At 60.6% G+C, this 23125-nt stretch overlaps 3 protein-coding genes across 4 annotated transcripts; 2 read left to right on the top strand and 1 right to left on the bottom strand.

Annotated features, from left to right (window-relative positions):
- Positions 1-11: 11 nt before the first annotated feature.
- On the bottom strand, positions 12-5323 carry CHLRE_04g212100v5 (uncharacterized protein). Its single transcript, XM_043061608.1, has 5 exons — positions 5001-5323; positions 4296-4365; positions 2883-4029; positions 1636-2411; positions 12-1169 (listed from the first exon to the last, which is right to left on the bottom strand). The coding sequence occupies exons 1-5, from the start codon at positions 5221-5223 to the stop codon at positions 1037-1039; spliced, it is 2349 nt and encodes a 782-aa protein (XP_042925167.1). The 5' UTR covers positions 5224-5323; the 3' UTR covers positions 12-1036.
- A 170-nt stretch (positions 5324-5493) lies between these two features.
- Positions 5494-13689, top strand: CHLRE_04g212150v5 (uncharacterized protein). Its single transcript, XM_043061609.1, has 14 exons — positions 5494-5782; positions 6223-6429; positions 6981-7102; positions 7221-7391; positions 8221-8294; positions 8447-8612; positions 8772-8930; positions 9048-9131; positions 9254-9361; positions 9611-9676; positions 9930-10037; positions 10513-10729; positions 10959-11107; positions 11364-13689. Exons 2-14 carry the CDS (start codon positions 6261-6263, stop codon positions 11454-11456), a joined length of 1686 nt encoding a protein of 561 aa, XP_042925166.1. The 5' UTR covers positions 5494-5782; positions 6223-6260; the 3' UTR covers positions 11457-13689.
- Positions 13690-15613: 1924 nt separating this feature from the next.
- Positions 15614-23101, top strand: CHLRE_04g212200v5 (uncharacterized protein). 2 transcript variants are annotated; one of them, XM_043061611.1, is made up of 12 exons: positions 15614-15838; positions 16523-16729; positions 17306-17427; positions 17546-17713; positions 19382-19455; positions 19603-19768; positions 19932-20090; positions 20207-20290; positions 20408-20515; positions 20757-20819; positions 21093-21200; positions 21568-23101. In XM_043061611.1, exons 2-12 carry the CDS (start codon positions 16558-16560, stop codon positions 21808-21810), a joined length of 1467 nt encoding a protein of 488 aa, XP_042925164.1. In that variant the 5' UTR covers positions 15614-15838; positions 16523-16557; the 3' UTR covers positions 21811-23101. The 2 variants fall into 2 exon arrangements, with proteins under 2 accessions (XP_042925164.1, XP_042925165.1); XM_043061610.1 differs by having other exon boundaries at positions 15614-15872.
- The last annotated feature ends 24 nt before the right edge of the window (positions 23102-23125 follow it).

Here is a 23125-nt window from a genome sequence, read left to right as displayed (position 1 = left end):
TGGGACAGTGGCAAGGCAGGTTGGTAAAGTCCCGCAGGGTGCAGCTGATTTCCAGAATCCAATACAGTTTCCAGGAGGACCGTCGTGGAGGGATCTCACTGCCTCAGGATGACACCTCAGGATGACACCTTGGGTGTTTTATGGCCGCTTGTAAGCCATACGGTGCCCTTGCCCTTGCGCCCGAACGGCCCACCTTGCCAACACCACCTCGACACCTCCATACCGTACCACCAACGCCGTCAAAGAGCCACCCAGGAACGGAAATGGTGCCAGTCCGCCAGTCCGCGCTCATCCAACCCAACAACGCTCCCAGCACCCTGCAGCTACCAATCGATCAGCAAGGCAACAACTCAAGCATGATCAATACCCATACATACATGCATACGTGCAAAACCGATGCGCAAGTGCTCCATCTTGCAATACCGTTTTCACTGGCGCCCACACCGCCGCCGACGCCGCCGTCATTGACCTGCCCCAGCACACAGCTCAACGAGCCCTGGCGACAGCCGTCCAAGGGCGGCCCTTCAGCCTATCTGTTAATGGTTCCCACACCCCCACGTGGCCCGCAAGACCCTGGGTGGCGCACTCCCGGGACGGTACGATGCTACGACCCAACCAGCCACGAAGGCCTACCGTCCTCACAACCCGAGTCGCAGCATGCCGTCGCCAATGCCCGAGCAGCTAAACGTTATTTCGCGGCGGGCGGTTACAGTCACTGCCACCCCCGCACATGCAAGCATGCCAATCGGCAGCCACCAATTTCAACATGTGCAGGTACTTGTGCGTACCGTACGCCAGCCCTCTGTCCACAGTGCTAGCCATAAAAATCCTAATCCCTACTTTGCCACAATGTTGCAAAGCTCGGATGCCTTGGACGTCGAAGAAAACATGGCCCCCGCCCCGGCCCCGGCGCCGGCCCTGCCACAGCCACGCATCACTGTGTGGCGCTGCGGGCCAAGCCGTTCCCACCATCCATCCATACCTCCATGTGTCCACCCCCCCTTCACTTCTTAATAATCATGAATGTAACCCTCCCCTACTTGTGCTGCTGCCGCGCCGCCTCGTGTGTTGCGTCCATGAGCTCCAGAGCCAGGGCGGGGCTGGCCATCATGATTCGCATGATGCCCTCGGGCGCCACACGCCGCACCTCGGTGTAGTGCGCCACGTACCTGCAAAGAAACACGCAGAGCCACACGCAAGACACGTGCGTTTCATTTCCCACCACACAGTTCCTTGATTTGTTGGGACGTACCGTACTTCATTGGGCTCGGGCACATAACCCCCCTCGGTTTAGTTTGGGATGGGATCGGACCCCCCCCCCCGCCGCTCTCCTCCTCGCTCAATTGCATTGGGTTCGGGTTAGTTTGGGCTGGTATCCACACCCCGCCATTTCCTACCCCCCCACCCGCACATACAGCCCATGCCTGCTCCGTTGACACGCCACGTGAACCCTCAACGAGCACCTCAGCCCAAAGTACGCATTCTTCCCCGCTTGTGCTTGTTTACACCCACCCACCCACACCCACCCAGCCATAGACACCCACCCACCCACCCCACACAAATGGCCCCCCCCCAAATCACTCCCCCCCACACACGCGCGCACGCGCGACACCGCCGCCTCGGGCTCCGCCTCACCATGCCTTGAGCTCCACCCGCAGCCGCACGGACGCCGGCGCGCGCGCGTCCGCCCACAGCAGTGCCGTCGCAATGGTGCTGGGCTGTACCCCCGACATCAGCCGCCCCTGCGCCGCCAAACACAGCTCCGGCAGCAGCAGCCGGTCCGCCAGCTCCGCCACCGCCAGCGCCAGCGCGGGCGGAATGGCCGCGCCGCCCGTGTACAGCCAGCGCAGCAGCAGCGCGAAGGCGTCGGCGTCCGCGTCCGGCAGCTCCAGCTCCGCCGCGCGCGCGTCCGCAAAGCCGCCGCCCGCCGCCAGGCGCTGCTTGAAGTAGTCGCAGCGTGTGGACAGGATGAGTCGGTGGCAATGGAAGCGCCGCTCGCCCACGCGAATGACCAGGTCCGACGTGTCATCGGGCTGCGCGTCCAGCAGCGCGCCCAGGTCACCGAAGAGCGTGCGCGGCGGCCGCGACAGCTCCACTGCCGCCGCCGTCAGCCAGCCCTCACTCCCCGTCCTCCCCATCCCCATCGCCCCCATCATGCCCATTCCGCCGCCACCGCCGCCGCACGAGCCGCCGCCGCCGCTTCCCCAGCCCAGCCCGCCGCCAAACCCGCCGTGCAGCGGCACGGGCGTGAGGCCCATATCCAGCAGGAGCAGCGTATCGCCGTAGTGGGAGCCCAGGGCCAGGTAGCCGTTGGGCAGGATGGCGGGCCGCGCCAGCCGCCCCTCCAGACCCGCCACAAGGGTGGTGACGGTGCCGTCGCGCGCCACGCGCCGCACGCACGAGGCGGTGCCCTGTGTGTGTGTGTGTGTGTGTGTGCGTGTGTGTGCGTGTGTGTGTGTGTGTGTGTGTGTGTCTGTGTGTGTGTGTATGTGTATGTGTGTGTATGTGCATGTGCATGTGTGTAAAAAAGCACAAGGAAAACAAAGCACAAAGACAGTGTATGTGTGTGTGTGTGTGTGTGTGTGCATGGGGGCGTGGGGCAGCTGAGGTGGCGGGGCTCGGCGTGCCGCATGGAGCGGCACACGCGCACGGCGGCATTACATCGTGCGCTGCCCGTGCCAGGTGACCTGTCCATGCTGGCCTCAGTGCCCCCTCTCCTAGCACCCCCCTACCCCCTGCAAGGCAGACTGCACCTTGGCCACACTTCATGCCCAACCCAACCCAACCCCTTAACTCCTAACCCCCAAACCCCCCAAAACCCCCAACCCCCAAACCCCCAGAATCCCTAACCGCCCCCAAAAAACCCCAGCCCCCTGCCCCACCTGCTCATCCTCCCGGTCCACCAGCAGGATGGCACCCGAGACATCCATGGTCAGACCGCCGATGTCACGAAACCGTGCCTTGAGCCCCCGCCCATCCACACACCCCGGCCGCCCCTCCCGCCCTGCCAGCGGCTGCGGCTGCAGTACGGGCCCCGCCGCTACCGCCGCCGCATGCGCCGCCGCCGCAACGGAGGCCGCAGAAGCCACTGCCACCGCCGCAGCGGTCACGGGAGCCGCAGGCGCCCCGCCACGACCCACGGGTCCCACAACACCGGCGGCGGCGGCGGCTGCCGCGGGATTGGCGGCGGCGGCGGCGGCGGCAGTGGTAGGAGCCGCTGCCGCCCGGCAGCCCACCGGCGGCGGCGAGGCGTCTCGAGACCCCGGCTGGCTGCCTGACGGCTCACCCCGCGGCCGCAGCGCCGTTGACGCCGCCGGCCGCGGAACGGCAGTCGCACTCGCCAGCGGCAGCACATAAAGGGCCGTGCTTGTCGCCCAAATGAGACTGCCGCCGCTTTGAGCATCGGAACCGCCGCTGCTGCCATTGCTTTCGCTGCTGCAGGGACCGCTGCCGCCGCCACCGCCCTTGCCGCCGTGACCCCAGCTGCGCTGCTGCCCCCTGCCTCCGCCTCCACCGCCTCCGCCGCCTCCGCCGCCGTCGCCGCTGCTGCTGGCGTTGCTGTTGCCGCTGCCGCCACCGCCACTCGGCACGAACACGAGGCCGCAGATTGGCGAGGGGGTCTCCAGGGGCAGGGTGGCCACCCACGCCCCCTCTCCCTCCGCCCCCGTCGACCCCGCGCCTCCTCCTGTCCCTCCTCCTCCTCCACCGCCGCCTGTCGCCCTGCCTTCATCTGCATCCTGACACACGCCCGCCGCCGCCGCCCGCGACACGGCCGCCGACACAGCCGCCGACACGGCCGCCGGCGCGGCCGCCGAGTCCGCAGCCAACGACAGCCCCCGCCTGGCGGGTGTGGCAACGCTCTCTGGCAGCTGGATTTGCCGGATCCGTTTCCCGTCGCTGCAGTACAACACACCCGCGCCCGCCGATACCAGCCAGGAGGCGCAGGAGAATCGCGCCTCGGCCGCGCCGTCGTCGCTGCCGCGCTGGTCGGTCCGACCTGCCACCACCGACACAACGTCGCCCACCACCCTGCGGTGGCCGCGGCAGCGGCGGCAGCGGCGGCGGACGTACGAAGTTGAGCATGCATGCGGATTGAATGGATATGCATGGGCAGTTGAACGCACAGCGATTGGAGGAGGTGGGGGACGAGGCGAGGGGGGAGAGGCGGGTGGTGGTGGTGGTTGTAGATACCAGTCCAAACTAAATTGAACCCCATGCAATGGAGCGAGGAGGAGAGCGTGGCCGATGCTTGACAACGGAGCGGGGGGAGGGGGTGCTGGGATGTTCGCGCTTACCGGCACACGGCGAAACCACAGATGACGAAGAGAGAGGCGGAATAGCGGTCCCACACCGGGTCCGCAAATCCTGTGAGTGTGTGTGTGTGTGTGTGTGTGTGTGTGTGTGTGTGTGTGTGTGTGTGTGTGTGTGTGTGTGTGTGTGTGTTGTAAGTACCAGCCCAAACTAAATCAAACCAAACCAAATCAGCGAAGCACTGGCAGAGGCGACAATTGGGTGGGGCTGAGGGTGCCAATACGGGGCTGGCGAAGGAGCTCGAACTTGTACCAGCCAAGGAAGAGTTTGGCGATGAAGGGGGCGGCGAACATGCCCATGGGAATGCCATGGATATGCCAAACAAGCGCAGGCCCGAAGCGGTTAAAGGTGGAGGAGAGAAGCACATCGAGGGGGTGATGAGTGCGTTTGGGGTATGTGTTTGTATATACCAGCGCAAACTAAATCAAACCACGCTAAACTAGCGGCGCGGGGGTGGGGGTTTGGGGGGGGGGCGCAAGGAAGTTCCAGGACATGTGTCGTTGACAGGAGCTGTCGAATGCTGGGGGTGGGGCGGAATCGCAGGAGCCGGAGCGGGGAGCGGACGCTCGTGGATACACGCAGTCGGGCGGGCCCATTGCCTCATCCAGCCCTGGCCCTGACCACAGCCTTTTTGAGCCGGGTATACTGTAATCCTGTAGAAGAGGCGTTGCGCCCGCTGTTAAACCCACCATGGAGCGGCTTGTAAGTCGACCGCTGAACACCAGCAGTATTCCATAGCTGAATGGGAGCCTCAAGTCCCAGTCCGCGGTGACCGTCTCCACCAGTCAGGGGTCGAAGGCTTCGGTCGCTGGCCACAAGAGTTTCGCTACATTCGCCCCCTATGGTCGGCCTGCTGGCTATGCCCAAGTAGTTATCTACCGGTAGTGATACTGTCAGCACATAAGGAGCCATCACGCACGCAAGCCACACCGAGTTAGTGCGAGAACCGGCCCAGTCATCAGCCGTTCACTCTCTTTTTAGCATTCTTGCATTATAAAATTGATATGTTGCTTGATGGGCTATGGGAGCAGTACAGTACTGGCGCAAGTTTTTTAAATCAGTAGAGCCGTCTTCAACGGCAGTGTGACGGTGCGCGATGAGCGTGCGATGTTGTCGTGGCCCTCAGTCGAGGTGGCTCTTTCACTAATTATATTTGTTTGTCCAGCCCCGCGCGATAACAATAAGTAATACGCACCTCAGAAGCTCATTTCGGCGCCTTCTTCCTTCATTACCGTATACTTACCGCTCACAACGATAATAGAAAGAGCAACGAGTACCGGGGATATTTTCAGCCTGCGTTGGGCCTTGGAGAGGCTGCTCGGGCCTAGGAATGCTGGGCAGTTCACCGAGAAGGACCTGCACCGGCTAGAGAAAAGTGGCTACACTACGCTAGAGAAGCTGAAAAGTGCGACCTACGCTGGACTTCCGGCCCTGAAACCCGCGAGGGCGGACCAAATTATCCACGCGCACGGTGAGATGCCTGCCGGAAGGTTGCTTTGCGGACCGAGGACCTGCCCGGGTGTATATCGTTGTGGTCCCGGCGCTGCTCGCGGCTGTGGATTAGCCCTAGCAACCCGCGGCGGTTGGCTCTAGACTCGCGGCCGGTTGTGACACGCCCTAGCTGAGTGGTTGCCTCGAGGCGCCGAGGCCGCTGGACGCGGGGACGCTGTCTGGAGTTGGGGGCGGCTGCCAGCTTTAACTGAGGTAGTGGATGCGCAGGATGCAAGCTCGGGCTGAGCTCCATCGCCTCCCCCAAAACAGCATGGCCGACTGGCCTTACACTCACAGTCACCTGCAGCCCGACGCGCAACATACCTGTGGCAGCCATGCAGCTGTGGACCTATACACCTCTGGTTCGGGCATTTCCAATTTGTCTGTGCCCTTGTCCCTTCCCTTTCACCCCGAGTCCAGGTGGGGGCAATTGCTACTGCCCCTACGCAACAGACATGATGGAGGCTCTGCGCAGCATACAGGTGGTGCCGGGGCCTGGCGAGTTGCTGAAGCTGGGGGCCACCTCCTTCCTTCTCCACCCCGAGCATGATGCAATCTTTGTCCGAGAATGCTATCCGCGGCTCTTTGATGCTCTTGTGTGCAAGCCCCGGCCCAGGTTGTACATTGGTAGGTGGCCTGTGTGTGTGTCAATGCCTGGGGAGGGCAGTCACTGCTTTCATACTACTTGAACATTCGAGGGGACCATCAGGATAGAGTTGGACAGGGTCATAGTCGTACATACATACGTGTTCATTGTTGTTTGTGGTATAAACAAACCCACCCAATAACAAGAAGCCCTCAAAGAACACCCTATGGCATGCACACCATGTATTTATGGGTCAGGCGCCATGGGTGTGGCACTGTGCTAGCAGAAGGCCTGGGACCCCTTCAACATACGTGCACCTGGTGTTGCGTTTAAGAGATGGTCCCGAAAGTTTGACCCCATGTTCAGAGGTGGGGCATTTCAGGGTTGCAACACGTAAGCAGAACAGCGGCTTTAGTAGTACGGAACAACCGCACTACATATTCTGGTAACTGTTTAAGGCTAGCCTACACCATCTGGGAAGGCCGGCACGCCCTTCAGCCACCCTGCATGAGACATCAGTCAGGCCCACACCACTCAATTGCAGTCAATTTACCAACCTGCCTTAACCTGTCCCATTGCACAACACTTGCAGTCACAGGGACGCCCGGCATTGGAAAAACCTATTTCTTCTACTACATTCTGGCGCGGCTCCTGAAGAGCGCCCGGCCACCCCCCTTCATTGTGTGGGAGCACATGATGGAGCCAAACATGGCGGTGAGACTTATGCTTGTGCGTGTCTTTTGCAACCCTAGCAAAAGGCTATCTAAGGTCTAGGAGGCAGATCTTATTGGATGGTGGTGGTGGTGCTGCTGCCCTTGAACCCTATCCGCAGTGGTGCTACACACACGAGACAGGCGAGGTGTTCAAGGGGGAGCGTTCAAGCTTTGATGATGTGCTCATGAACCGCGCCACCTGGTACATCACCGATGGTGTACAACCGCGGCTCATCAACTGCCTGGCGCGCACTGTGCTGCTGACACCGCCCGAGCGTCAGACATTGAAGGTAAGCGGATATATATGGCCAGTGTTGGTGTGTATAAGAATGTTCCACAGGCCGCTGCCAGCACTCCAAAGAGACGAGTCCATACAGGCTACCTGCACACAAAAACTACCCAGGGTGCCAGGGTGCTTGGCAAACAAACAAATGAAATGAGGGGGAGTGTAATGCATCCAAATTGCATCAAAAATGCGTGGGCATTTAATGGGCTAAGCATAGCACATCAGGAATTCCAGCACGGACTGCAACATGCAACTAATGCAACACCAGAACCTCCACACCATCCACACCACGCACAGCAAGGGGTTGCTTCCCCAATACCCCACAGTGTGTGAGTCCTCTCCAGTTCTCTTGCACACAGAGAGGTGCAGGCATGGGATCAACAACAACATTATTACATGGGTGTGAGTCCGTGTGGCCCTACCAACTCCTTTTATACTTGTGAACACTACTGAATGAGTGAGGCCGCTCTCTACATGATGGACAGTGCACGGCCATACATGCGGGCACGGATGCCGTTCAGTGTAGATGTTTTGGACCGGGCCAAGGTGGTGGCGCTGGCTAGCTTTAGAGGCCTGTTATCTGATTTTGCATCACTTGGGATACCGCGGCACTGGCGGGATAAGGCGCCTACTAGTCCCATTATTACTGAATTAACATCAGGCCTGCAGGTCAGCTGACTGCCGAACACAGCTCATGAAACAATGATTGCCAGCAACTGTTTGCCAGGTGTGGTGTTCAGGGGAGTGACCCATGAGCCCGCGAAGGGACCACTGGTGAACACTCAACAAGTCAACTACTGCGTTCCGCATTGTGGCCGGTTGTGTTCTCGCAGGAGATGATCAAGAAGGGCGCGGACAAGCTTTACATGCCGTGCTGGGAGCTGGGCGAGCTGCTCGCGTGCAGGAGGTGTGTCGAGTTGCAAGCCTCTCCAATTTGTGACATGCACAAGCATGTTGCGTGCCCCTTACACGCTTGCACTCATAACCCACTCCATTGGCAAGGAAGAACATACGGTAGTGGCCTTGAGCCTGAGAGGCACGCCTGTGCTCAAAATGCAGGCTGCTGTATGGCACCGTGGATGAGACCCTGGCCAAGGAGCTGTACCAGCACTATGGCGGTGTCCCAAGATTTGTGTTGTGTTTCCCGGAAGCCAACCCCAGCAAAGGCTTGGACGAGCTGCTGGAGGATCTGCATGAGGCAGTGGCCAGCTGCGACACCAAACAGGTCAGTAGTGCCCAAGGCTGCACTGGCATACATGCTTGGTGGGCGTGTTGTCCCTTGGCCCTTGCCCATAGATGGGCTGCGGCGTCAGGGCCCTCTCCTATCCTTAATTCTGTCAGCAGCCTGAGCAACCTCTTTCCTTTGCCGTGCGCATGCAAACAGTTGCGAATGTCAGTTGGCTCAATCAGCACGGGGCCGGATGTAAGCCACATGCTGCTACACATTGTGGCCGACGAGAACTTCAAGATGCAGCACCTTGTCTTTGCCAGCAAGTGGGTTGCAGAGGAGTTCGTAAAGAAGGCGGTGCACTATGAGCTGCAGGTAGGTCCGCAATGCCCGCTTACTTGTTAGGGCTCGCCTGCTAAATGTGTTTTGACAAGGTTTGGGAGCAGCAGTACTGCAAGGCGCTTCTCAGACCTGCTGCTTAATTAATTGCAGGGCTTAATCAGCCTTCTGCTCTCCACGTCGGGGGCGCTCAACCGCACGCTTTACGAGGCCGCGGCGCACGCCGTGCTGTCCAAGGTGTGGACAGGGTTGCACATGTGTTGGGCCCAGTGTGTGGATTTCAGGCGGCTCAGAGGCATGGTTTGAGTGGAGGATTTCGCCATGTTTACTACCTAACACTGCGCACCTGCTTGTCACAGGGCGGTCGCTTCACTGCTGCGCCGATCAGCTACGGCAGGGAGTCATTCTGGCGAGGGGTCGAGGAGGCACTGGAACTCATGCCCCACATAAAGCAGGAGCTCTTCAAGGTGTGTCGTGTGTACGGTGCAGCTGAAGGCACAAGCAGGCAACCGCGGCTTCAATGGATCAGCTTGAAGTGGGGTTCCAGCATGGCAATACCCCCTCGCTATAGTCAGGGGCATGCATGATGGCAAGGGCCGGCAGGGGCCACATTCGGCATGGCCGAGTGATAGGAGTGATGCATGACCGGCGGAACGTCCACCTGCAATACTGACTGCCGATGCATTGCATACTACATGCTGTGTTCCTCTGGGCAGTACCTGCCGGACACCACCAGGGACAAGCCACCATCCGTTGTGGAGGGCGTGTATGCACAGCTGCAGGTTTGTGTGCGCCGGGTCCAGACACGTGGGCGGCCCCTCGGCTGGCGGCGGCCGTCAGCTGCGGCTCCGGTCTGGGGTCAGGGGTCAGGCCCGCGCGGCATCCCCCGCTGACTCAATTGGCTTACTGCGCCCCGCTCCCAGAGCCTCCTCGCCATCGGCTGCCGGACTATCAACCACCGCGCCCTGCATGGCCTGGCCTGCGCGCACGGCCCTTACGCAATTCGCAATCCTTTTGCAATGCCCCACCTCACAGGGGGGCACCAAGCGCGGCGCCCAGACGTTCCTGGCGGGTGAGGCGCACAAGCTCGCCAGGACGGAGCCGCCCGAGTCGGCCGCGCCCACGCAGCAGCAGGCGCAGAAGGTCAGAACGGGTGGGCGGTGAAGGGGCCGCTGGGACAAGGCAGCAGGGGGGAGGTCCGGGCGGGTGGGGGGTGGGCAGGCGGCTAGATCGCAGATTGATGGGCGGTGGGGGGGGGGTTGCGCCTTTCATGGGCAATACCAGAGGCTGAAGGCTCCTGGCTGGGGGGGGGCATGCGAACCCCGGCGGCGGCGAAAGGGGGTATGGGGCTGAGTGAGCGCAAGCAGCAGCCAGGCTCCGAGGGCAGACGAGGGGCCACGTGGTGGGAGGTGGGGGAGAGGAAGAAAACCCATTACCCAACCGGCTGAAACAAGGTGCTGCCAGATGGGGTGGGGGTGGGGAAGGGCGGCGCGGGGTTTGAGGTGTGGGGTAGGATGGGGCAACCCATCTTTGGGGTCTGAACAAGCGCCGGCCGCGCTGTTCCCTGCAATGCGCCCCTCCTGTGACGCGGTCCTTCCCGCGTTCCGACGGTTCGCAGCTTGCTCGCGCCAAGGGCATCGTTCCGGGTGCTGATGCGCGCGCTGACAAGGCCCAGCCCGCCGACGACGCCGCGGCCAAGAAGGCGGCCGCGGGCAAGGACAAGGGCAAACAGGAGGCTAAGGGGAAGGAGGAGGCGCAGCCCAAGGAGAAGCCCAAGGGCAAGGGCAAGGAGGGCAAGCCCGCACAGCCAGCCGACGGCGCCGCCGCGTCAAAGGGTGCGCCTCCGTCCTTGCGGCGCTAGAAACGCACCGCTCCCAGCAGCCTCAGTCGTCCGCCCAATCCGCTTTGCGTCCCCCACGCCGCCGCCCTGCGTCTGTCCTCTCAGCCCCCAACCAGCTCACTGCCGGGGACCGTGGCCGGCGCAAGCTCTCTCTTGCTTACACACACGCCTCCCATGATCGACCACATGCCTTGCCTGCTGCATCTTGGCCCCTCCGGCTGCAGGCGTCGCCACCCCCACGACCGAGCCCGAGTACCGGGAAGCCCTCGTGGCAATGATCCGCAGGCGGAAGGGCCCCGTGCAGCTAAGCGTGCTGGGCAGCGGTGTCAAGCGGCCGTCGGCGGTTGGTGGCAAGCTCAAGGCGTACCTCGAGGTGGGGACGGGAAGACGAGGCGAGGGGAGGGGAGGAGGGCAGGGTTTGCAGGAAGGACCTGACAAGCCGTTTTGGGGTGTAGGGTTGTGGCGGTATGGGCAAGCAGGCCAAAACTTGCGCTGGAGGCAGGGTCGGGTGACCAGGGGTTGAGTGTCGGGCGCGTTCCATGCCGCGGGGCCCTCCGCCAGTTGTCTCCGCCCCTTCTCACGCCTTGCTGTGCCTCCGCTCAACCGCTCCTGCCCACGCCCGGTCGCAGTCGCACCCGAACCTGTTCGCTGTGACGCCGGCCGGCGTCACCCTCAAGGGCCCGCCGGCGGCAGCGGCCGCACGGAGGAAGGGCAACGAGTGAGGGAGGGGCGGGGGTCACCGGCGGGCACGGCGACGTCATCTGGTGGGCGCAGCGGGAGCGCCGCCAGGCTTAGGGTGAGGCGTCGGTGGCGGCGCAGGCGCGCGCTGCGGCGCGCGGCGGGTGCGTGCGGAGCTGCTGCTGGGCGGCCTCTGGCCGTGGCGCGCGTGCCGGCGCCCCAGCAGTGCTCTCAGGCTGCTGTGCGAGGTTGAGTACGGCTGCGACTTGAGGCTGCTGCAGACATACTGTACGCGGTGGTTTCGTGTCGCTGGCACGGGGGTGGGTGGAACGAGGACGAGGGCGCGGCGCCGGCGGCCATTGGGGGGGGGGGGTTGACAGCGCCGGCGGGCTGCGGGCGTGGGTGGCGGCGGCGGCGGGCGTGGGGCGGGGGCGGCGCGACCCAGGGAGCCTGAACAGGCGGCTGGCGGCCGCCGCCACCAGCCCCACGGACGACTGGGGGGACAAGCTGGAATGAGTGCTTGATGCCGCTGGCGGCGGCGCCAGAGGTGGTGGCGCAGGAGATGTATGGCGGCGGTGGTGATTTGGCCGCCGCAGAAGCAGCAGCAGCAGCAACAGCAGCAGGCAAAGACACAGCTGCGGTGCGAGTGGGATTGCCGCCCCACCAAGGACCACCTGCTGTTGCGCCGGCCGGACTTCCTGCAGCGCCTGTTGGCGGTGCGCGGGGTGCCTGGTACATGGAGCACCACGAACTGGTGTTTCGCGAGGGGGGGCTAGCATCCAGAGGCTCATGAGCAGCGGTCGGACCTGGCGCTCAAGTTGATTGTGATACACGGCAGCGGGTACAGCAGCAGGGCCGTGCTAAGCGGCAGCGGGTGTAAAGCGCTGCTAGTGCAGGAGAATGGAAGCGGCCAGATGCTGGGCGTGAGACGATGTCTAGTGGGAGGTCGGTGGTGTAAAGAGAGACTGGGCCCGGACTGTGGGTGTGATTGTGGGCTGCACAATAGCGAGAAAGCTTGTGTCAATAGCTTGGTAGCTGTGTGGGCACATGTAGTGAGAAGTCTCCTGACATTTCGTATGCAATACTAGCATTGTCGTTCTATGTCTATGTAGTGAACCAATGATTGCTGGATGTGTTCCGTGCAGCCAATGCTGCACTGTTGGGTATCAAGGCAACAGGATTGCCATTGTTGCGCGGCTGTGTGCTGCTACAGCGGCACTCAGTGCCGGGTCCGCAGCTGTGAGCGTCGCTTGTGTTCTTGTTGGGGTGGAGAGAACAAGCGTCCTTGTGTGTGGTGCGGCGTGCATAGGCGTGCATTGCTGCACGGCAAGGTGGCGGCAGTGACTTGTAAGATGGGCTCAATTGCAAGATCTTGAAGAGGGTTTGGGGTCTGCGTGCCGTAGCACAATCCAATATTTTGCCATTCTGCGTGTGTCAAGGCGTGCATGGCTGTAAGCATATATGACTAAACAACATCTGTTGTCCCGTCGAGGGCGTGTGGGTACCGTATGGGCTTCCCGCACGGGCGCCAAGAGCGCCCCAAAATGGGCTTCGAGAACAGGGGCACACGCAGCGGTCAGACACCGCTCAGGCGGTGGCGTGAGGGGAACAGCGTGGCAATGTCGCCGGCTGGTTTCTGCATGGCGCTGAATACGGTACTGCTGCTATTGCGTCATACATAAATTCAGCTGAAAGTGATCGCGGTGTGATTATCACACAATAGAAGCCCAAAATGTTTCCATTGCTGCCCGTGTCCTGGCCCGCAAGTTGATGCATGGCCTGTGGCCGGGGCCCCAGCGCGTATGTATAACTGTATGGAAACAAATGCCACGGTAATCACGTATGGAGTCCCTGACACTGCACCTGTGCTGAAGTCGACACGGTGTTCAGGCTATATTCAACGGGCCTGTGACTCACTATACAAAGGCACGTAAGCCGGGAAAGTGAGCAGTGTGTGGCTGGTATCACTGTACCTGTGACGCTGTGGATGTGCTATTGCTAGGATGGTCATGAGGGTCTGTAACGCTGTACGCAGGGTAATGACACGGTAAACACGTAAGGGTACCTGCGCCTGTGGCTGTGCGAATTTGACATGGTAGGAAGGGTGTTTACTGGGCCTGTGAGTGGTTGTACAGATGTATGTAGAGGTACTCTACAGGGGGAGTAGGTGGTGTGGTGGGGTTAGTCCGTCACGGTAGGTAACTGAATCTGATCCAAACAGTCAAGTCGGTGGAGCGGTTTTGACCTGGCCATCGCTGGCTGACAGATGAATGCTTGAGTGGGTGGGTGTGTGATGGGACAGGGTTCAGGCAGGTTGGCGAGGTCCCATAGGGTGCAGCTGACGCCCGTACCCCAAGCAGACAGCAAACAGTTTGCAGCGGCAGAGCAGGAGTGCATGGCTGGTCGAACGCCGGAGTTACTGTACCGACAAGTTGCTGGCTGCTGGCTGGAAGTTTGCTGATGCGCATTCCTCACGCTCCGGGCGCCCGGCCAGGCGATAGCACCACACAGACACACCACAACGCCACACTCGCTCGCGATGCAGAGCCGCACCGCACCTGCAGGAAGATGACCAGCGTCCACGGATGAGCACCAAATGCAACATAGAGAAATGCAACAGTATGCAGCAAAGCAATGGCCGGGCGACAGTATGACAAGCAGGGGCGAAAACAGGGCGCGGCAAGGCAGAAAAGGGAGCCCGAATGTACGGATGAGTGGCGGGCGAATCGAATGCGAGTGCGAGACAAACACAACCGGAGTGTGAGGAAGCGCGGGTTGGATTGGGAATGTCGCGGCTGAAGTTCGGGATAAGGCTGCACCGCGCGCCCTAAGGACCGAGTGGGTGGGTTGTGGTGCTACAGGCGAGGGCAAGATCCGATGCCAGGGGTGCCCTTGTCCGATGCATTGATTGTAGGCACTCACTTGTACACCAAGCTGGTGGAGGATGGGTGTTGTGGTGTTGCGCGTTGGACCACAGGCACGAGTTTGCCACACGCTGTGCAGGGGCCTTGGCTTGACCTGCACAACGGAAGGCTGCTCATGTGGGTGGTGCACGTGGGTAGGGCTCACTGATTGCTGGCCGTGGCTTACAGCAGTGCTGCACAGGGGTATTTGATTCAATGGTTGATGTTTGAAAGGCCGTGACTGAAGTTCGGGGTGCAGCTGACTCGTAAGGTTGCATGAGAAGACCAGTGAGAGTCCGGGTGGGCTTGGTGCGTACACGTTTCGCGTGTCAAGCATAGACGCACGCCAAGCGAAAGTCATACTGTAATGGTCCCGTGGAGCTCATGGAGGCAACCTCTCTTGTCAGCCTCGAGTTGGCAAGTGTGGAGTAGCAACGAACGTAGGCCGCAGTTTCCATGCATTGCGTCATGTTACAAGTTCTGGAGGCGGCTCCTGAGAGGGTACCCGCAAGCAGGGAACTGCGATCTCGTGCGGGGTTGGGAGGGCGAGCCCGAACCGCCGTGTGACCACGCAGACCGCAAAGTCAGGGACGACGGTAGTCAGTACTGACAGAAGGAAACTCGCAAAGCAGCGAGCGCGACCCTGCGCTCCGCTACTAAACCGGGGCCATGGCCCGTGCATGTTGGGTTGGAATGTTGAGGTGCGACACGTCTCGCCTGACCAGAACGTGCCGCAAGTCGCGGACCGGTGCTTGTGCGCCAGATAAGAACGCATGTGTATGTCCCATGCATAGGTAAATCTCGTGGGCGTGCTTTACACGGGTGCAACTGAACAGTCACAAGATGTTCACAACTTGTTGACTACATCGCTGTGGTGAAGACGTGAATTTAGGGGGTGCACGGCACGGCACGGCACGGCACTGTCGGTCGTCGGTCAGGGAGGGGGTCGGGAGGTTTTGCAGGGTGGGGTCTGGAACTTTTGTGCGTAGCCCCCCCTGGGTTACTCTCAAGCAAAGTCGACGACAAGGTATGCACTATGTGTGTCAACGGCCCTCAACCGCCACCGGTGACCTCAGTGTCACGGGCTCACGCTTGGGTGGGGGGAACATGAGCCAGCGTTCCTGACAGTTGCGGGGGTTTGGTGGAGACCTTGCAGCGGGAAGGCTCATGACTTGAGGTTGGCTAACAAGAGAAAGGATTGCCGTGGCCGTGGCCCAATGTCATTTGGCCACATGGGCGCGCTTCAGGACTCGTTTTTAGCATAGCTCAGGCACAATCTTCTATTCAGTGAGAGAAGATCTCTCCAAACGCTGAAGTTGTCCGACAGAAACACAAGCCCTGACCGTTTCTGGGGAGCTCTTCCAACCTTCATGAAGCAGTTAGCGAGTATTCACAGCCTCATTTACAAACTTGCGGAAAAGTTCGCAAGGGACGCAAAGTGGAAGCTGAGCGCCTTCAAGGTGCTTGCCGAAGCCACGCCTAATCTGCGCGAGTTCACCCTCGCCGCATCGGAAGATGTCCAGGTGGAGCTTCTCGATGCGCTTCTTAAAAGGCGGGGTGAGCGGCGCGCGAAATAAAGAGAGGCAGCTATCAGACACCGCTTTCAGACACCGCTTTCAGCAACAATGAGGCCCGGGGGGTCATTTCTAGGGTGCAGGGACTTTTCGCTGCAACCGGGGAGTGCGTGTGCGTGTTGTTGGGCGTTGGGCGCTGGGACAGTCCGCGCTTTCTGTGCGTGGTGTCGCGATGGTCTCCGGGCGTTTTGCAATTAGCGTAAAGCCGCTCTGCGAGTAGTCGCCCTTGCGCAAGCACGGCTGGCCCGTGGCCCAGAAGCGTGGCACAAGCGCGGCACAAGTGTTTGCGGGTTTACATCCAACTCTTTGACCTCACCCCGCTACCCCACCCGGTTCTGGAGTAATGTACCCCACCCACCCAATCTAGCCTTTCCGCCTCTTTCCGCCACTTGGCTCCCTAGCCTCAATGGCCACATTATCCTTACCAGCCACACTGTATCTGTTCTGCATCCATGCATGATGCCTGTGGCTGCCATGCCATGTTGAACGTGCATGCGGTCTGTCCGTATCCTGCTAGAGCGCTTTGTTACGCCCCCCCAACACTCGGCCACACTCTGCCTGTATAGCTGTGGAGCTGTGCACCTTTAACTCAGGCATTTCCAATCTGTCTATGCGCTTCCACCCCGAGCCCAGGTGGAGGTGACGACTACTGCCCCAACGCGACAGACATGATGGAGGCTCTGCGTAGCGTACAGGTGCTGCCAGGACCTGGCGAGGTGCTGAAGCTCGGGGCCATCTCCTTTGTTCTCCACCCCGAGTATGATGCGCTCTTTGTCCGAGAATGCTATCCGCACCTCTTTGAGGCTCTTGTGTGCAAGCCCGAGCCCACGTTGTACATTGGTGGGTGGCCTGTGTGTGTCAATGCCTGGGGAGGGCAGTCACCGCTTGAACATTTGAGGGGGCCGTCAGGATAGAGTCGGACAGGGTCATACTCATACATATGTACGAGTTTGTTGTTGTTTGCGTTATAAACAACCTAGCCACCCGATAACAAGAAGCCCTCAAAGAACACCCTGCATGCAGGACAATGTACTGTACAGACGTGTCGGGCCCCACGGATATGGCAACGTGCTAGCCGGAGGCCTGGGAGGCTGGGACCCCTTCAACATAGGTGCATTTAGTGTTGCGTACTAGAGACGGTCCTGGAAGCGTGACCCCGCATTTGGAGGCGGGGCGGGGGGGGGGGCATTTCAGGGTTGCAACACGTCAGCAGAACAGTGGCTTTATTTGTTGGTAGGAAACAACGGGACTATGTATTCTGGTAAGTGTTTCCAGATCAAGGCTAGCCTGCACCATGTGGGAAGGCTGGCACACCCTTGAGCTACCCCTGCATGAGACACCAGTCCTGCCCACACCACTCAATTGCAGTCAATTCAACAACCTGCCTTAACCTGTCCCATTGCACAACACTTGCAGTCACGGGGACGCCCGGCATCGGAAAAAGCTGGTTCTTCTACTACATTCTGGCGCGGCTCCTGAAGAGCACCCAGCCACCCCCCTTCATTGTGTGGGAGCACATGACGGTGCCGAACATGGCGGTGAGACCTATGCTTGTGTGTGTCTTTTGCAACCCTAGCAAAAGGCTATCTAAGGTCTAGGAGGCAGATCTTATTAGATGGTGGTGGTGCTGCTGCTGCCCTTGAACCCTATCCGCAGTGGTGCTACACACACGAGACAGGCGAGGTGTTCAAGGGGGAGCGTACGAGCTTTGATGACGTGCTCATGAACCGCGCCACCTGGTACATCACTGATGGTGTGCCACCAATGCTCAACTGCCTGGCGCGCACTGTGCTGCTGACACCACCCGATCGTAAGATATACAAGGTATGCAGATATGGCCAGTGTTGGGGTGTGTAAGAGTGCTCCACAGGCCCCTGCCAGCACATACCCCAAAGAGACGGGCTACCGGCACACAAAACCTACCCCGGGTGCCAGGGTGCTTGGCAAACAAACAAATGAAATGAGGGGGAGTGAAATGCATGCAAATTCCATGAAAGACACACGGGCGTTTAATGGGCTAAGCATAGCACATCAGGAATTCCAGCATGAACTGCAACATGCAACACCAGAACCTCCACACCACACCACGCACAGCAAGGGGTTGATTCCCCAGTACCCCACAGTGTGTAGTCCTCTGCAGTTCTCATGCACACACAGAGGTGCAGGCATGGGATTAACAACAACATTATTACATGGGTTTGAGTCCGTGTGGTCCGTGTGGCCCTACCAACTCCTTGTTGACCATGGGCGCTGTGGTACACACACTCCACTAAGCAGTCACCAGATAATCCGCAGATCACTCACATTATAAGAGCTCACGGCCGCCCTAGTGAACTGGATTCGGGTTCATCAATAAAGTCTTAAACTCGTCCGGCTGACTACCGTAGTGCTATAAAGGTTTGGGCGTTCAAAGTTCGGCGATGGTGCCGAAGTTGGGCGCCGAAACAATTACAGTTTTTTTAGTATAGAATTCTTCGAAAATAAATATTAATCGCACCAATTTTGCCAGCGTGGCGCGCGCACAGGCGCGCGCAAAGAAGGGGTGGACGTGTTTGACACGCCGTGCCTGACCTTATCTCCCGCTCATCCAGTTGCGCTGCTTTACCGGGCGTGGCTGGCACGTCAGTTTCAGGGGTTGCAGAGCTTACAGTACCGGTACCGCATCGTACCACCATAGTGCTGTACGGTACGGATGCAGAAACACACAGGGCAAGGGCAAGGTTTCGAAGCGCGTGGGGGCCCTTTCCGTTGGCTCAGTCCATGGCTGGGGGCAGGCCGCCGAACTTAAGGACATAATTGTCAAACATTCTGGCGCCCCTCCGAAACTTAAAAACATAATATTAATTCCAGCATTTTGGAAGCGCCTTTCCGAAATTTCGAACGCCCAAACCTTTATAGCACTACGGTACTTATACGTAGGCATTTCACCCCAACCGAAATCCAGGGGGGGGGATGGAACTCAAACCCAAGACCTTGAGACATTTTGTCGCACAACACTCCAAATGAAGCGGAGCCTTCCCCAGGATCAGAGCACTCTACATGCAGGAGCCTGCCCTGCACAGGGGTGTGTGGGAAGCACTTCTGCGCATACTTGTGAACACTACTGAACGAGTGAGGCCGCTCTCTACATGATGGACAGTGCGCGGCCGTACATGCAGGCACGGAGGCCGTTCAGTGTAGATGCTTTGGACCGGGCCAAGGTGGTGGCGCTGGCTAGCTTTAGAGGCCTGTTGTCTGATTTTGCATCACTCGGGATACCACGGCACTGGCTTTATCCGGCCAGTGCCGGATAAGGCGCCTACTAGTCCCATTACTACTGAATCAACATCAGGCCTGACTGCGGAACACAGCTCATGACACAATGACGACAAGCAACCGTTTGCCAGGTGTGGTGTTCAGGGGAGTGACCCATAAGCCCGAGAAGGGACCACTGGTGAACACTCAACAACTCAACTATTGCGGCCTGCATTGTGGCCGGTTGTGTTCTCACAGGAGATGCTCAAGCAGAGTGCGAGCTTGCTCTACATGCCGTGCTGGGAGCTGGGCGAGCTGCTTGCATGCAGGAGGTGTGTCGAGTAGCAAGCCTCTATGATTTGTGACATGCTTAAGTATGTTGTGTGCCCCTTACACGCTTGCACTCATAACCCACTCCATTGGCAACGAAGGACATAGTAGCCTTGAGCCTGAGAGGCACGCCTGTGCTCAAAATGCAGGCTGCTGTATGGCACCGTGGATGAGACCCTGGCCAAGGAGCTGTACCAGCACTATGGCGGTGTCGCAAGATTTGTGCTGCAACTCCCGAAAGCCAACCCCAGCAAAGGCTTGGACAAGCTGCTGGAGGAGCTGCATGAGGCAGTGGCCAGCTGCGACACTGATCAGGTGAGTGGTGCCCAAGGCTGCAATGGCATACGTGCTTGGTTGGCATGTTGTCCCTTGGCCCTTGCCCATGGATGGATGGGCTGCGGCTTCAGGGCCCTCTCCTATCCTTCATTCTGTCAGCAGCCTAAGCAGCCTCTTTCCTTTGCCGTGCGCATGCAAACAGTTGCGAATGTCAGTTGGCTCAATCAGCACGGGGCCGGATGTAAGCCACATGCTGCTACACATTGTGGCCGATGAGAACTTCAAGATGCAGCACCTTGTCTTTGCCAGCAAGTGGGTTGCGGAGGAGTTCGTAAAGGAGGCGGTGCACTATGAGCTGCAGGTAGGTCCGCAATGCCCGCTTGTCAGGGTGGGCTTGCCTTCTAGGTATTGTTCACAAGGTTTGGGAGCAGCAGTACTGCAAGGCGCTTCTCAGACCTGCTGTTTAATTAACTGCAGGGCTTAGTCAGCCTTCTAGTCTCCACGTCGGGGGCACTCAAGCGCACGATTTACGAGGCCGCGGTGCACGCTGTGCTGTCCAAGGTGTGGATAGGGTTGCGCATGTGTTGTGGGTGTTGATCTTAGATGGCTCAGATACATGGTTTGAGTGGAGAATTTAGCCATGTTTACTCCCTAACAATGCACGCCTGCTTGTCACAGGGCGGTCGCTTCACTGCTGCGCCGATCAGCTACGACAGGGAGTCATTCTGGCGAGGGATTGAGGAGGCATTGGAATTCGTGCCCTGCACAAAGCAAGCATTCTTCGAGGTGTGTCATGTGTACGGTGAAGCTGAAGGCACAAGCAGGCAATCGCGGCTTTAATGGGTCAGTCTTGGGGTGGGGATCCATCATGCCAATACTCACTTGTTACAGTCAGCCGCCTGTATGCTGGCCACGGGCCGCATTCGGCATGGCCGAGTGATAGGAGTGATCCATGACCAGCGAAGCGTCCATCTGCAATACTGGCTGCCGATGCATTACATGCTACATGCTGTGGTCCCCTGGGCAGGACCTGCCGGACACCACGGACACACCACCATACGTTGTGGAGGGCGTGTATGCGCAGCTGCAGGTTTGTGTGCGCCGGGTCCAGACACAGGGGCGGCCCTCGGCTGGTTGCCGCCGTCAGCTGCGGCTCTGGGTCTGGGTCAGGGGTCAGGGGTCAGGGCCGGGCGGCATCCCTCTGTCTGCTTGATTTGCTTACTGCGCCCCGCTCCCGGAGCCTTCTCGCCATCGGCTGCTGGAAATCCGTACCTCCCACCGCGCCCTGCATGGCCTGGCCTGCCCCTGCGCGCACAGCCCTTACACAATTGTTGCAATTCTTCTGCAATGCCCCAACTCATAGGCTGGCACCAAGCGCGGCGCCGAGATGTTCCTGGCGGGTGAGGCGCAGAAGCTCGCCAGGACGGAGCAGCCCGAGCCAGCCCCACCAACGCAGCAGCAGGCGCAGAAGGTCAGCATGGGCGGGCGGGGGGGGGGGGCGCTGGGGCAAGGCAGCAGGGGGAGCAGGGCGGGCGGGTAGCCCCGGCAAGGGCGAAAGCGGGTATGGGGCTGGTTGAGTGCAAGCAGCAGCCATGCTCCGAGGGTGGACGAGGGGCAATGTGGTGGGAGGTGGGGGCTGAGGGCTGAGGAAGGAAACTCATTACCCAACCGGCTGAAAGAAAGTGCTGCCAGACGGGGTAGGGGCGGCGCGGGGGTTGAGGTATGGGGTAGGTTGGCGCGTGGGTTGCTCTTTGGGTCTGCACAAGCGCTGGCCGCGCGGTTCCCTGCAATACGCCCCTCCTGTGACGCGGTCCTCCCTGCGTTCCGACGGTTCGCAGCTTGCTCGCGCCAAGGGCGTCGTTCCGGCTGCTAATGCGCGCGCTGACAAGGCCCAGCCCGCCAACGACGCCGCAGCCAAGAAGGCGGCCGCGGGCAAGGACAAGGGCAAACAGGAGGCCAAGAGGAAGGAGGAGGCAAAGCCCAAGGAGAAGGCCAAGGGCAAGGGCAAGGAGGGCAAGCCCGCACAGCCAGCCGACGGCGCCGCCGCATCGAAGGGTGCGCCTCCGTCCTTGCGGCGCTAGAAACGCACCGCTCCCAGCAGCCTCGGTCGTCCGCCCAATCCGCTTTGCGTCCCCAATGCCGCCGCCCTGCGTCTGCCCGGCACGGCGAGGGGTGCACGGGCTGCCCGGCTGGGTGCTGGTCGGCCACTTGCACTGCGCATGTGCCACTGGCTGCGGGACGGTGGCTGCGGGTGGCCGCCCGCCAAGGGGCGCGGTGCGGGCGGGTCCGGGGCAGGTGGCGGCCGCCGCCACCAGCCCCAAGGACGACTGGGGCGACAAGCTGGAATGGGTGCTTGATGCCGCTGGCGGCGGCGCCAGAGGCGGTGGCGCAGAAGGTGGCGGCGGTGGTGATTTGGCCGCCGCCGCGGCAGCAGCAGCAGCAGCAACAGCAGCAGGCACAGACGCAGCTGCGGTGCGAGTGGGAGTGCCGCTGCGCTGAGGACCACCCGCTGTCGCTCCGGCCGGACTTCCTGCAGCTTCGTGCAGCTGCTGGCGGCACGAGGGGTGCGGCTGACCTACAGCAACGCTGCCGGGGCCGCCCGGGCGGGCCGCGTTGAGGCGCTGGCTGGGCTGCAGGATGCCGCCCCCCGGCTACCGGGTCTGCTCCCCCCCAGCCAGCGTGTCAAGTTTCACACGCTGTACGGCGGCGACGCCGGTGTGCTGCGGCGGCTTGGGGAGTGGTACGGTGTCGTGTGTGACATGCACGGCATCTTCAATGACCGCCACGGCGGATTGTCGTACCTGGAGCCCGTGAGGGGAGGAGGTGGCTGAGGGCGGCGGTGCAGCAGCCTGGTCGGTGGCCTGGGCCGCGGCGGTGAGGCATGCCGGGCTGCGGATGCTGCGGTGGCTGCGGAAGCGGCGCGGTGAGGGGGCACTGACGTGGACATGGACGTGGGTGTGGACGTGGGTGTGGACGTGGACGCGGACGTGGGGATTGACGTGGACGTTCGGCGGCTGTTGGTGGTGGCGCGGAGGCGCCGAGGCACTGGAGTGGGCGGTGAGGGCGCTGGGCAGGGGCTTAAAACAACAAGTCATAACATACATATGTCATGTATAAGCATTAGGCAAGGTTTGGTCTTTGGACGGTGCGGCGTGTATGGGCACGCCCCGGGTTGGACGGTGGGCACTGGGCAGGTCAGGAGCGAGTGGGCTCAGGGCTCCTATCTCCAGGCCATTTTTCCGTTTCCTGGACATTCCTCCCGGGGCCTAATGCCTGGGGCTAGACTTTTTTGGCCCGGGTTTGGGGCGGATTCCCGGGGGGTAGGGGGGAAACAAAGTGCAGACCCCATGCCCTGTAACCAATACACCAAAATGGTGTCAATCAACTCCAGCACTA

The sequence above is a fragment of the Chlamydomonas reinhardtii genome, chromosome 4 (genome assembly GCF_000002595.2).
Source record: "Chlamydomonas reinhardtii strain CC-503 cw92 mt+ chromosome 4, whole genome shotgun sequence".
NCBI lineage: Eukaryota > Viridiplantae > Chlorophyta > Chlorophyceae > Chlamydomonadales > Chlamydomonadaceae > Chlamydomonas > Chlamydomonas reinhardtii.
Note: the sequence above shows the minus strand (reverse complement) of the source record. Positions and strands in the feature narration are given on the sequence as shown.

Coding starts and splice junctions, on each gene's coding strand:
- CHLRE_04g212100v5 (XM_043061608.1), bottom strand. CDS start 5,223: ATGGCTCCTTATGTGCTGACAGTATCACTACCGGTAGATAACTACTTG. Junction 4,030..4,295: donor TGTGGTTTCGCCGTGTGCCG/GTAAGCGCGAAC, acceptor CGGCCACCGCAG/GGTGGTGGGCGACGTTGTGT. Junction 1,170..1,635: donor CGGGTGGAGCTCAAGGCATG/GTGAGGCGGAGC, acceptor GTTTCTTTGCAG/GTACGTGGCGCACTACACCG.
- CHLRE_04g212150v5 (XM_043061609.1), top strand. CDS start 6,261: ATGGAGGCTCTGCGCAGCATACAGGTGGTGCCGGGGCCTGGCGAGTTG. Junction 9,677..9,929: donor GCGTGTATGCACAGCTGCAG/GTTTGTGTGCGC, acceptor CCCACCTCACAG/GGGGGCACCAAGCGCGGCGC. Junction 11,108..11,363: donor AGCTCAAGGCGTACCTCGAG/GTGGGGACGGGA, acceptor GCCCGGTCGCAG/TCGCACCCGAACCTGTTCGC.
- CHLRE_04g212200v5 (XM_043061610.1), top strand. CDS start 15,686: ATGAAGCAGTTAGCGAGTATTCACAGCCTCATTTACAAACTTGCGGAA. Junction 19,456..19,602: donor GAGCTGCTTGCATGCAGGAG/GTGTGTCGAGTA, acceptor CTCAAAATGCAG/GCTGCTGTATGGCACCGTGG. Junction 20,091..20,206: donor CGGTGCACTATGAGCTGCAG/GTAGGTCCGCAA, acceptor AATTAACTGCAG/GGCTTAGTCAGCCTTCTAGT.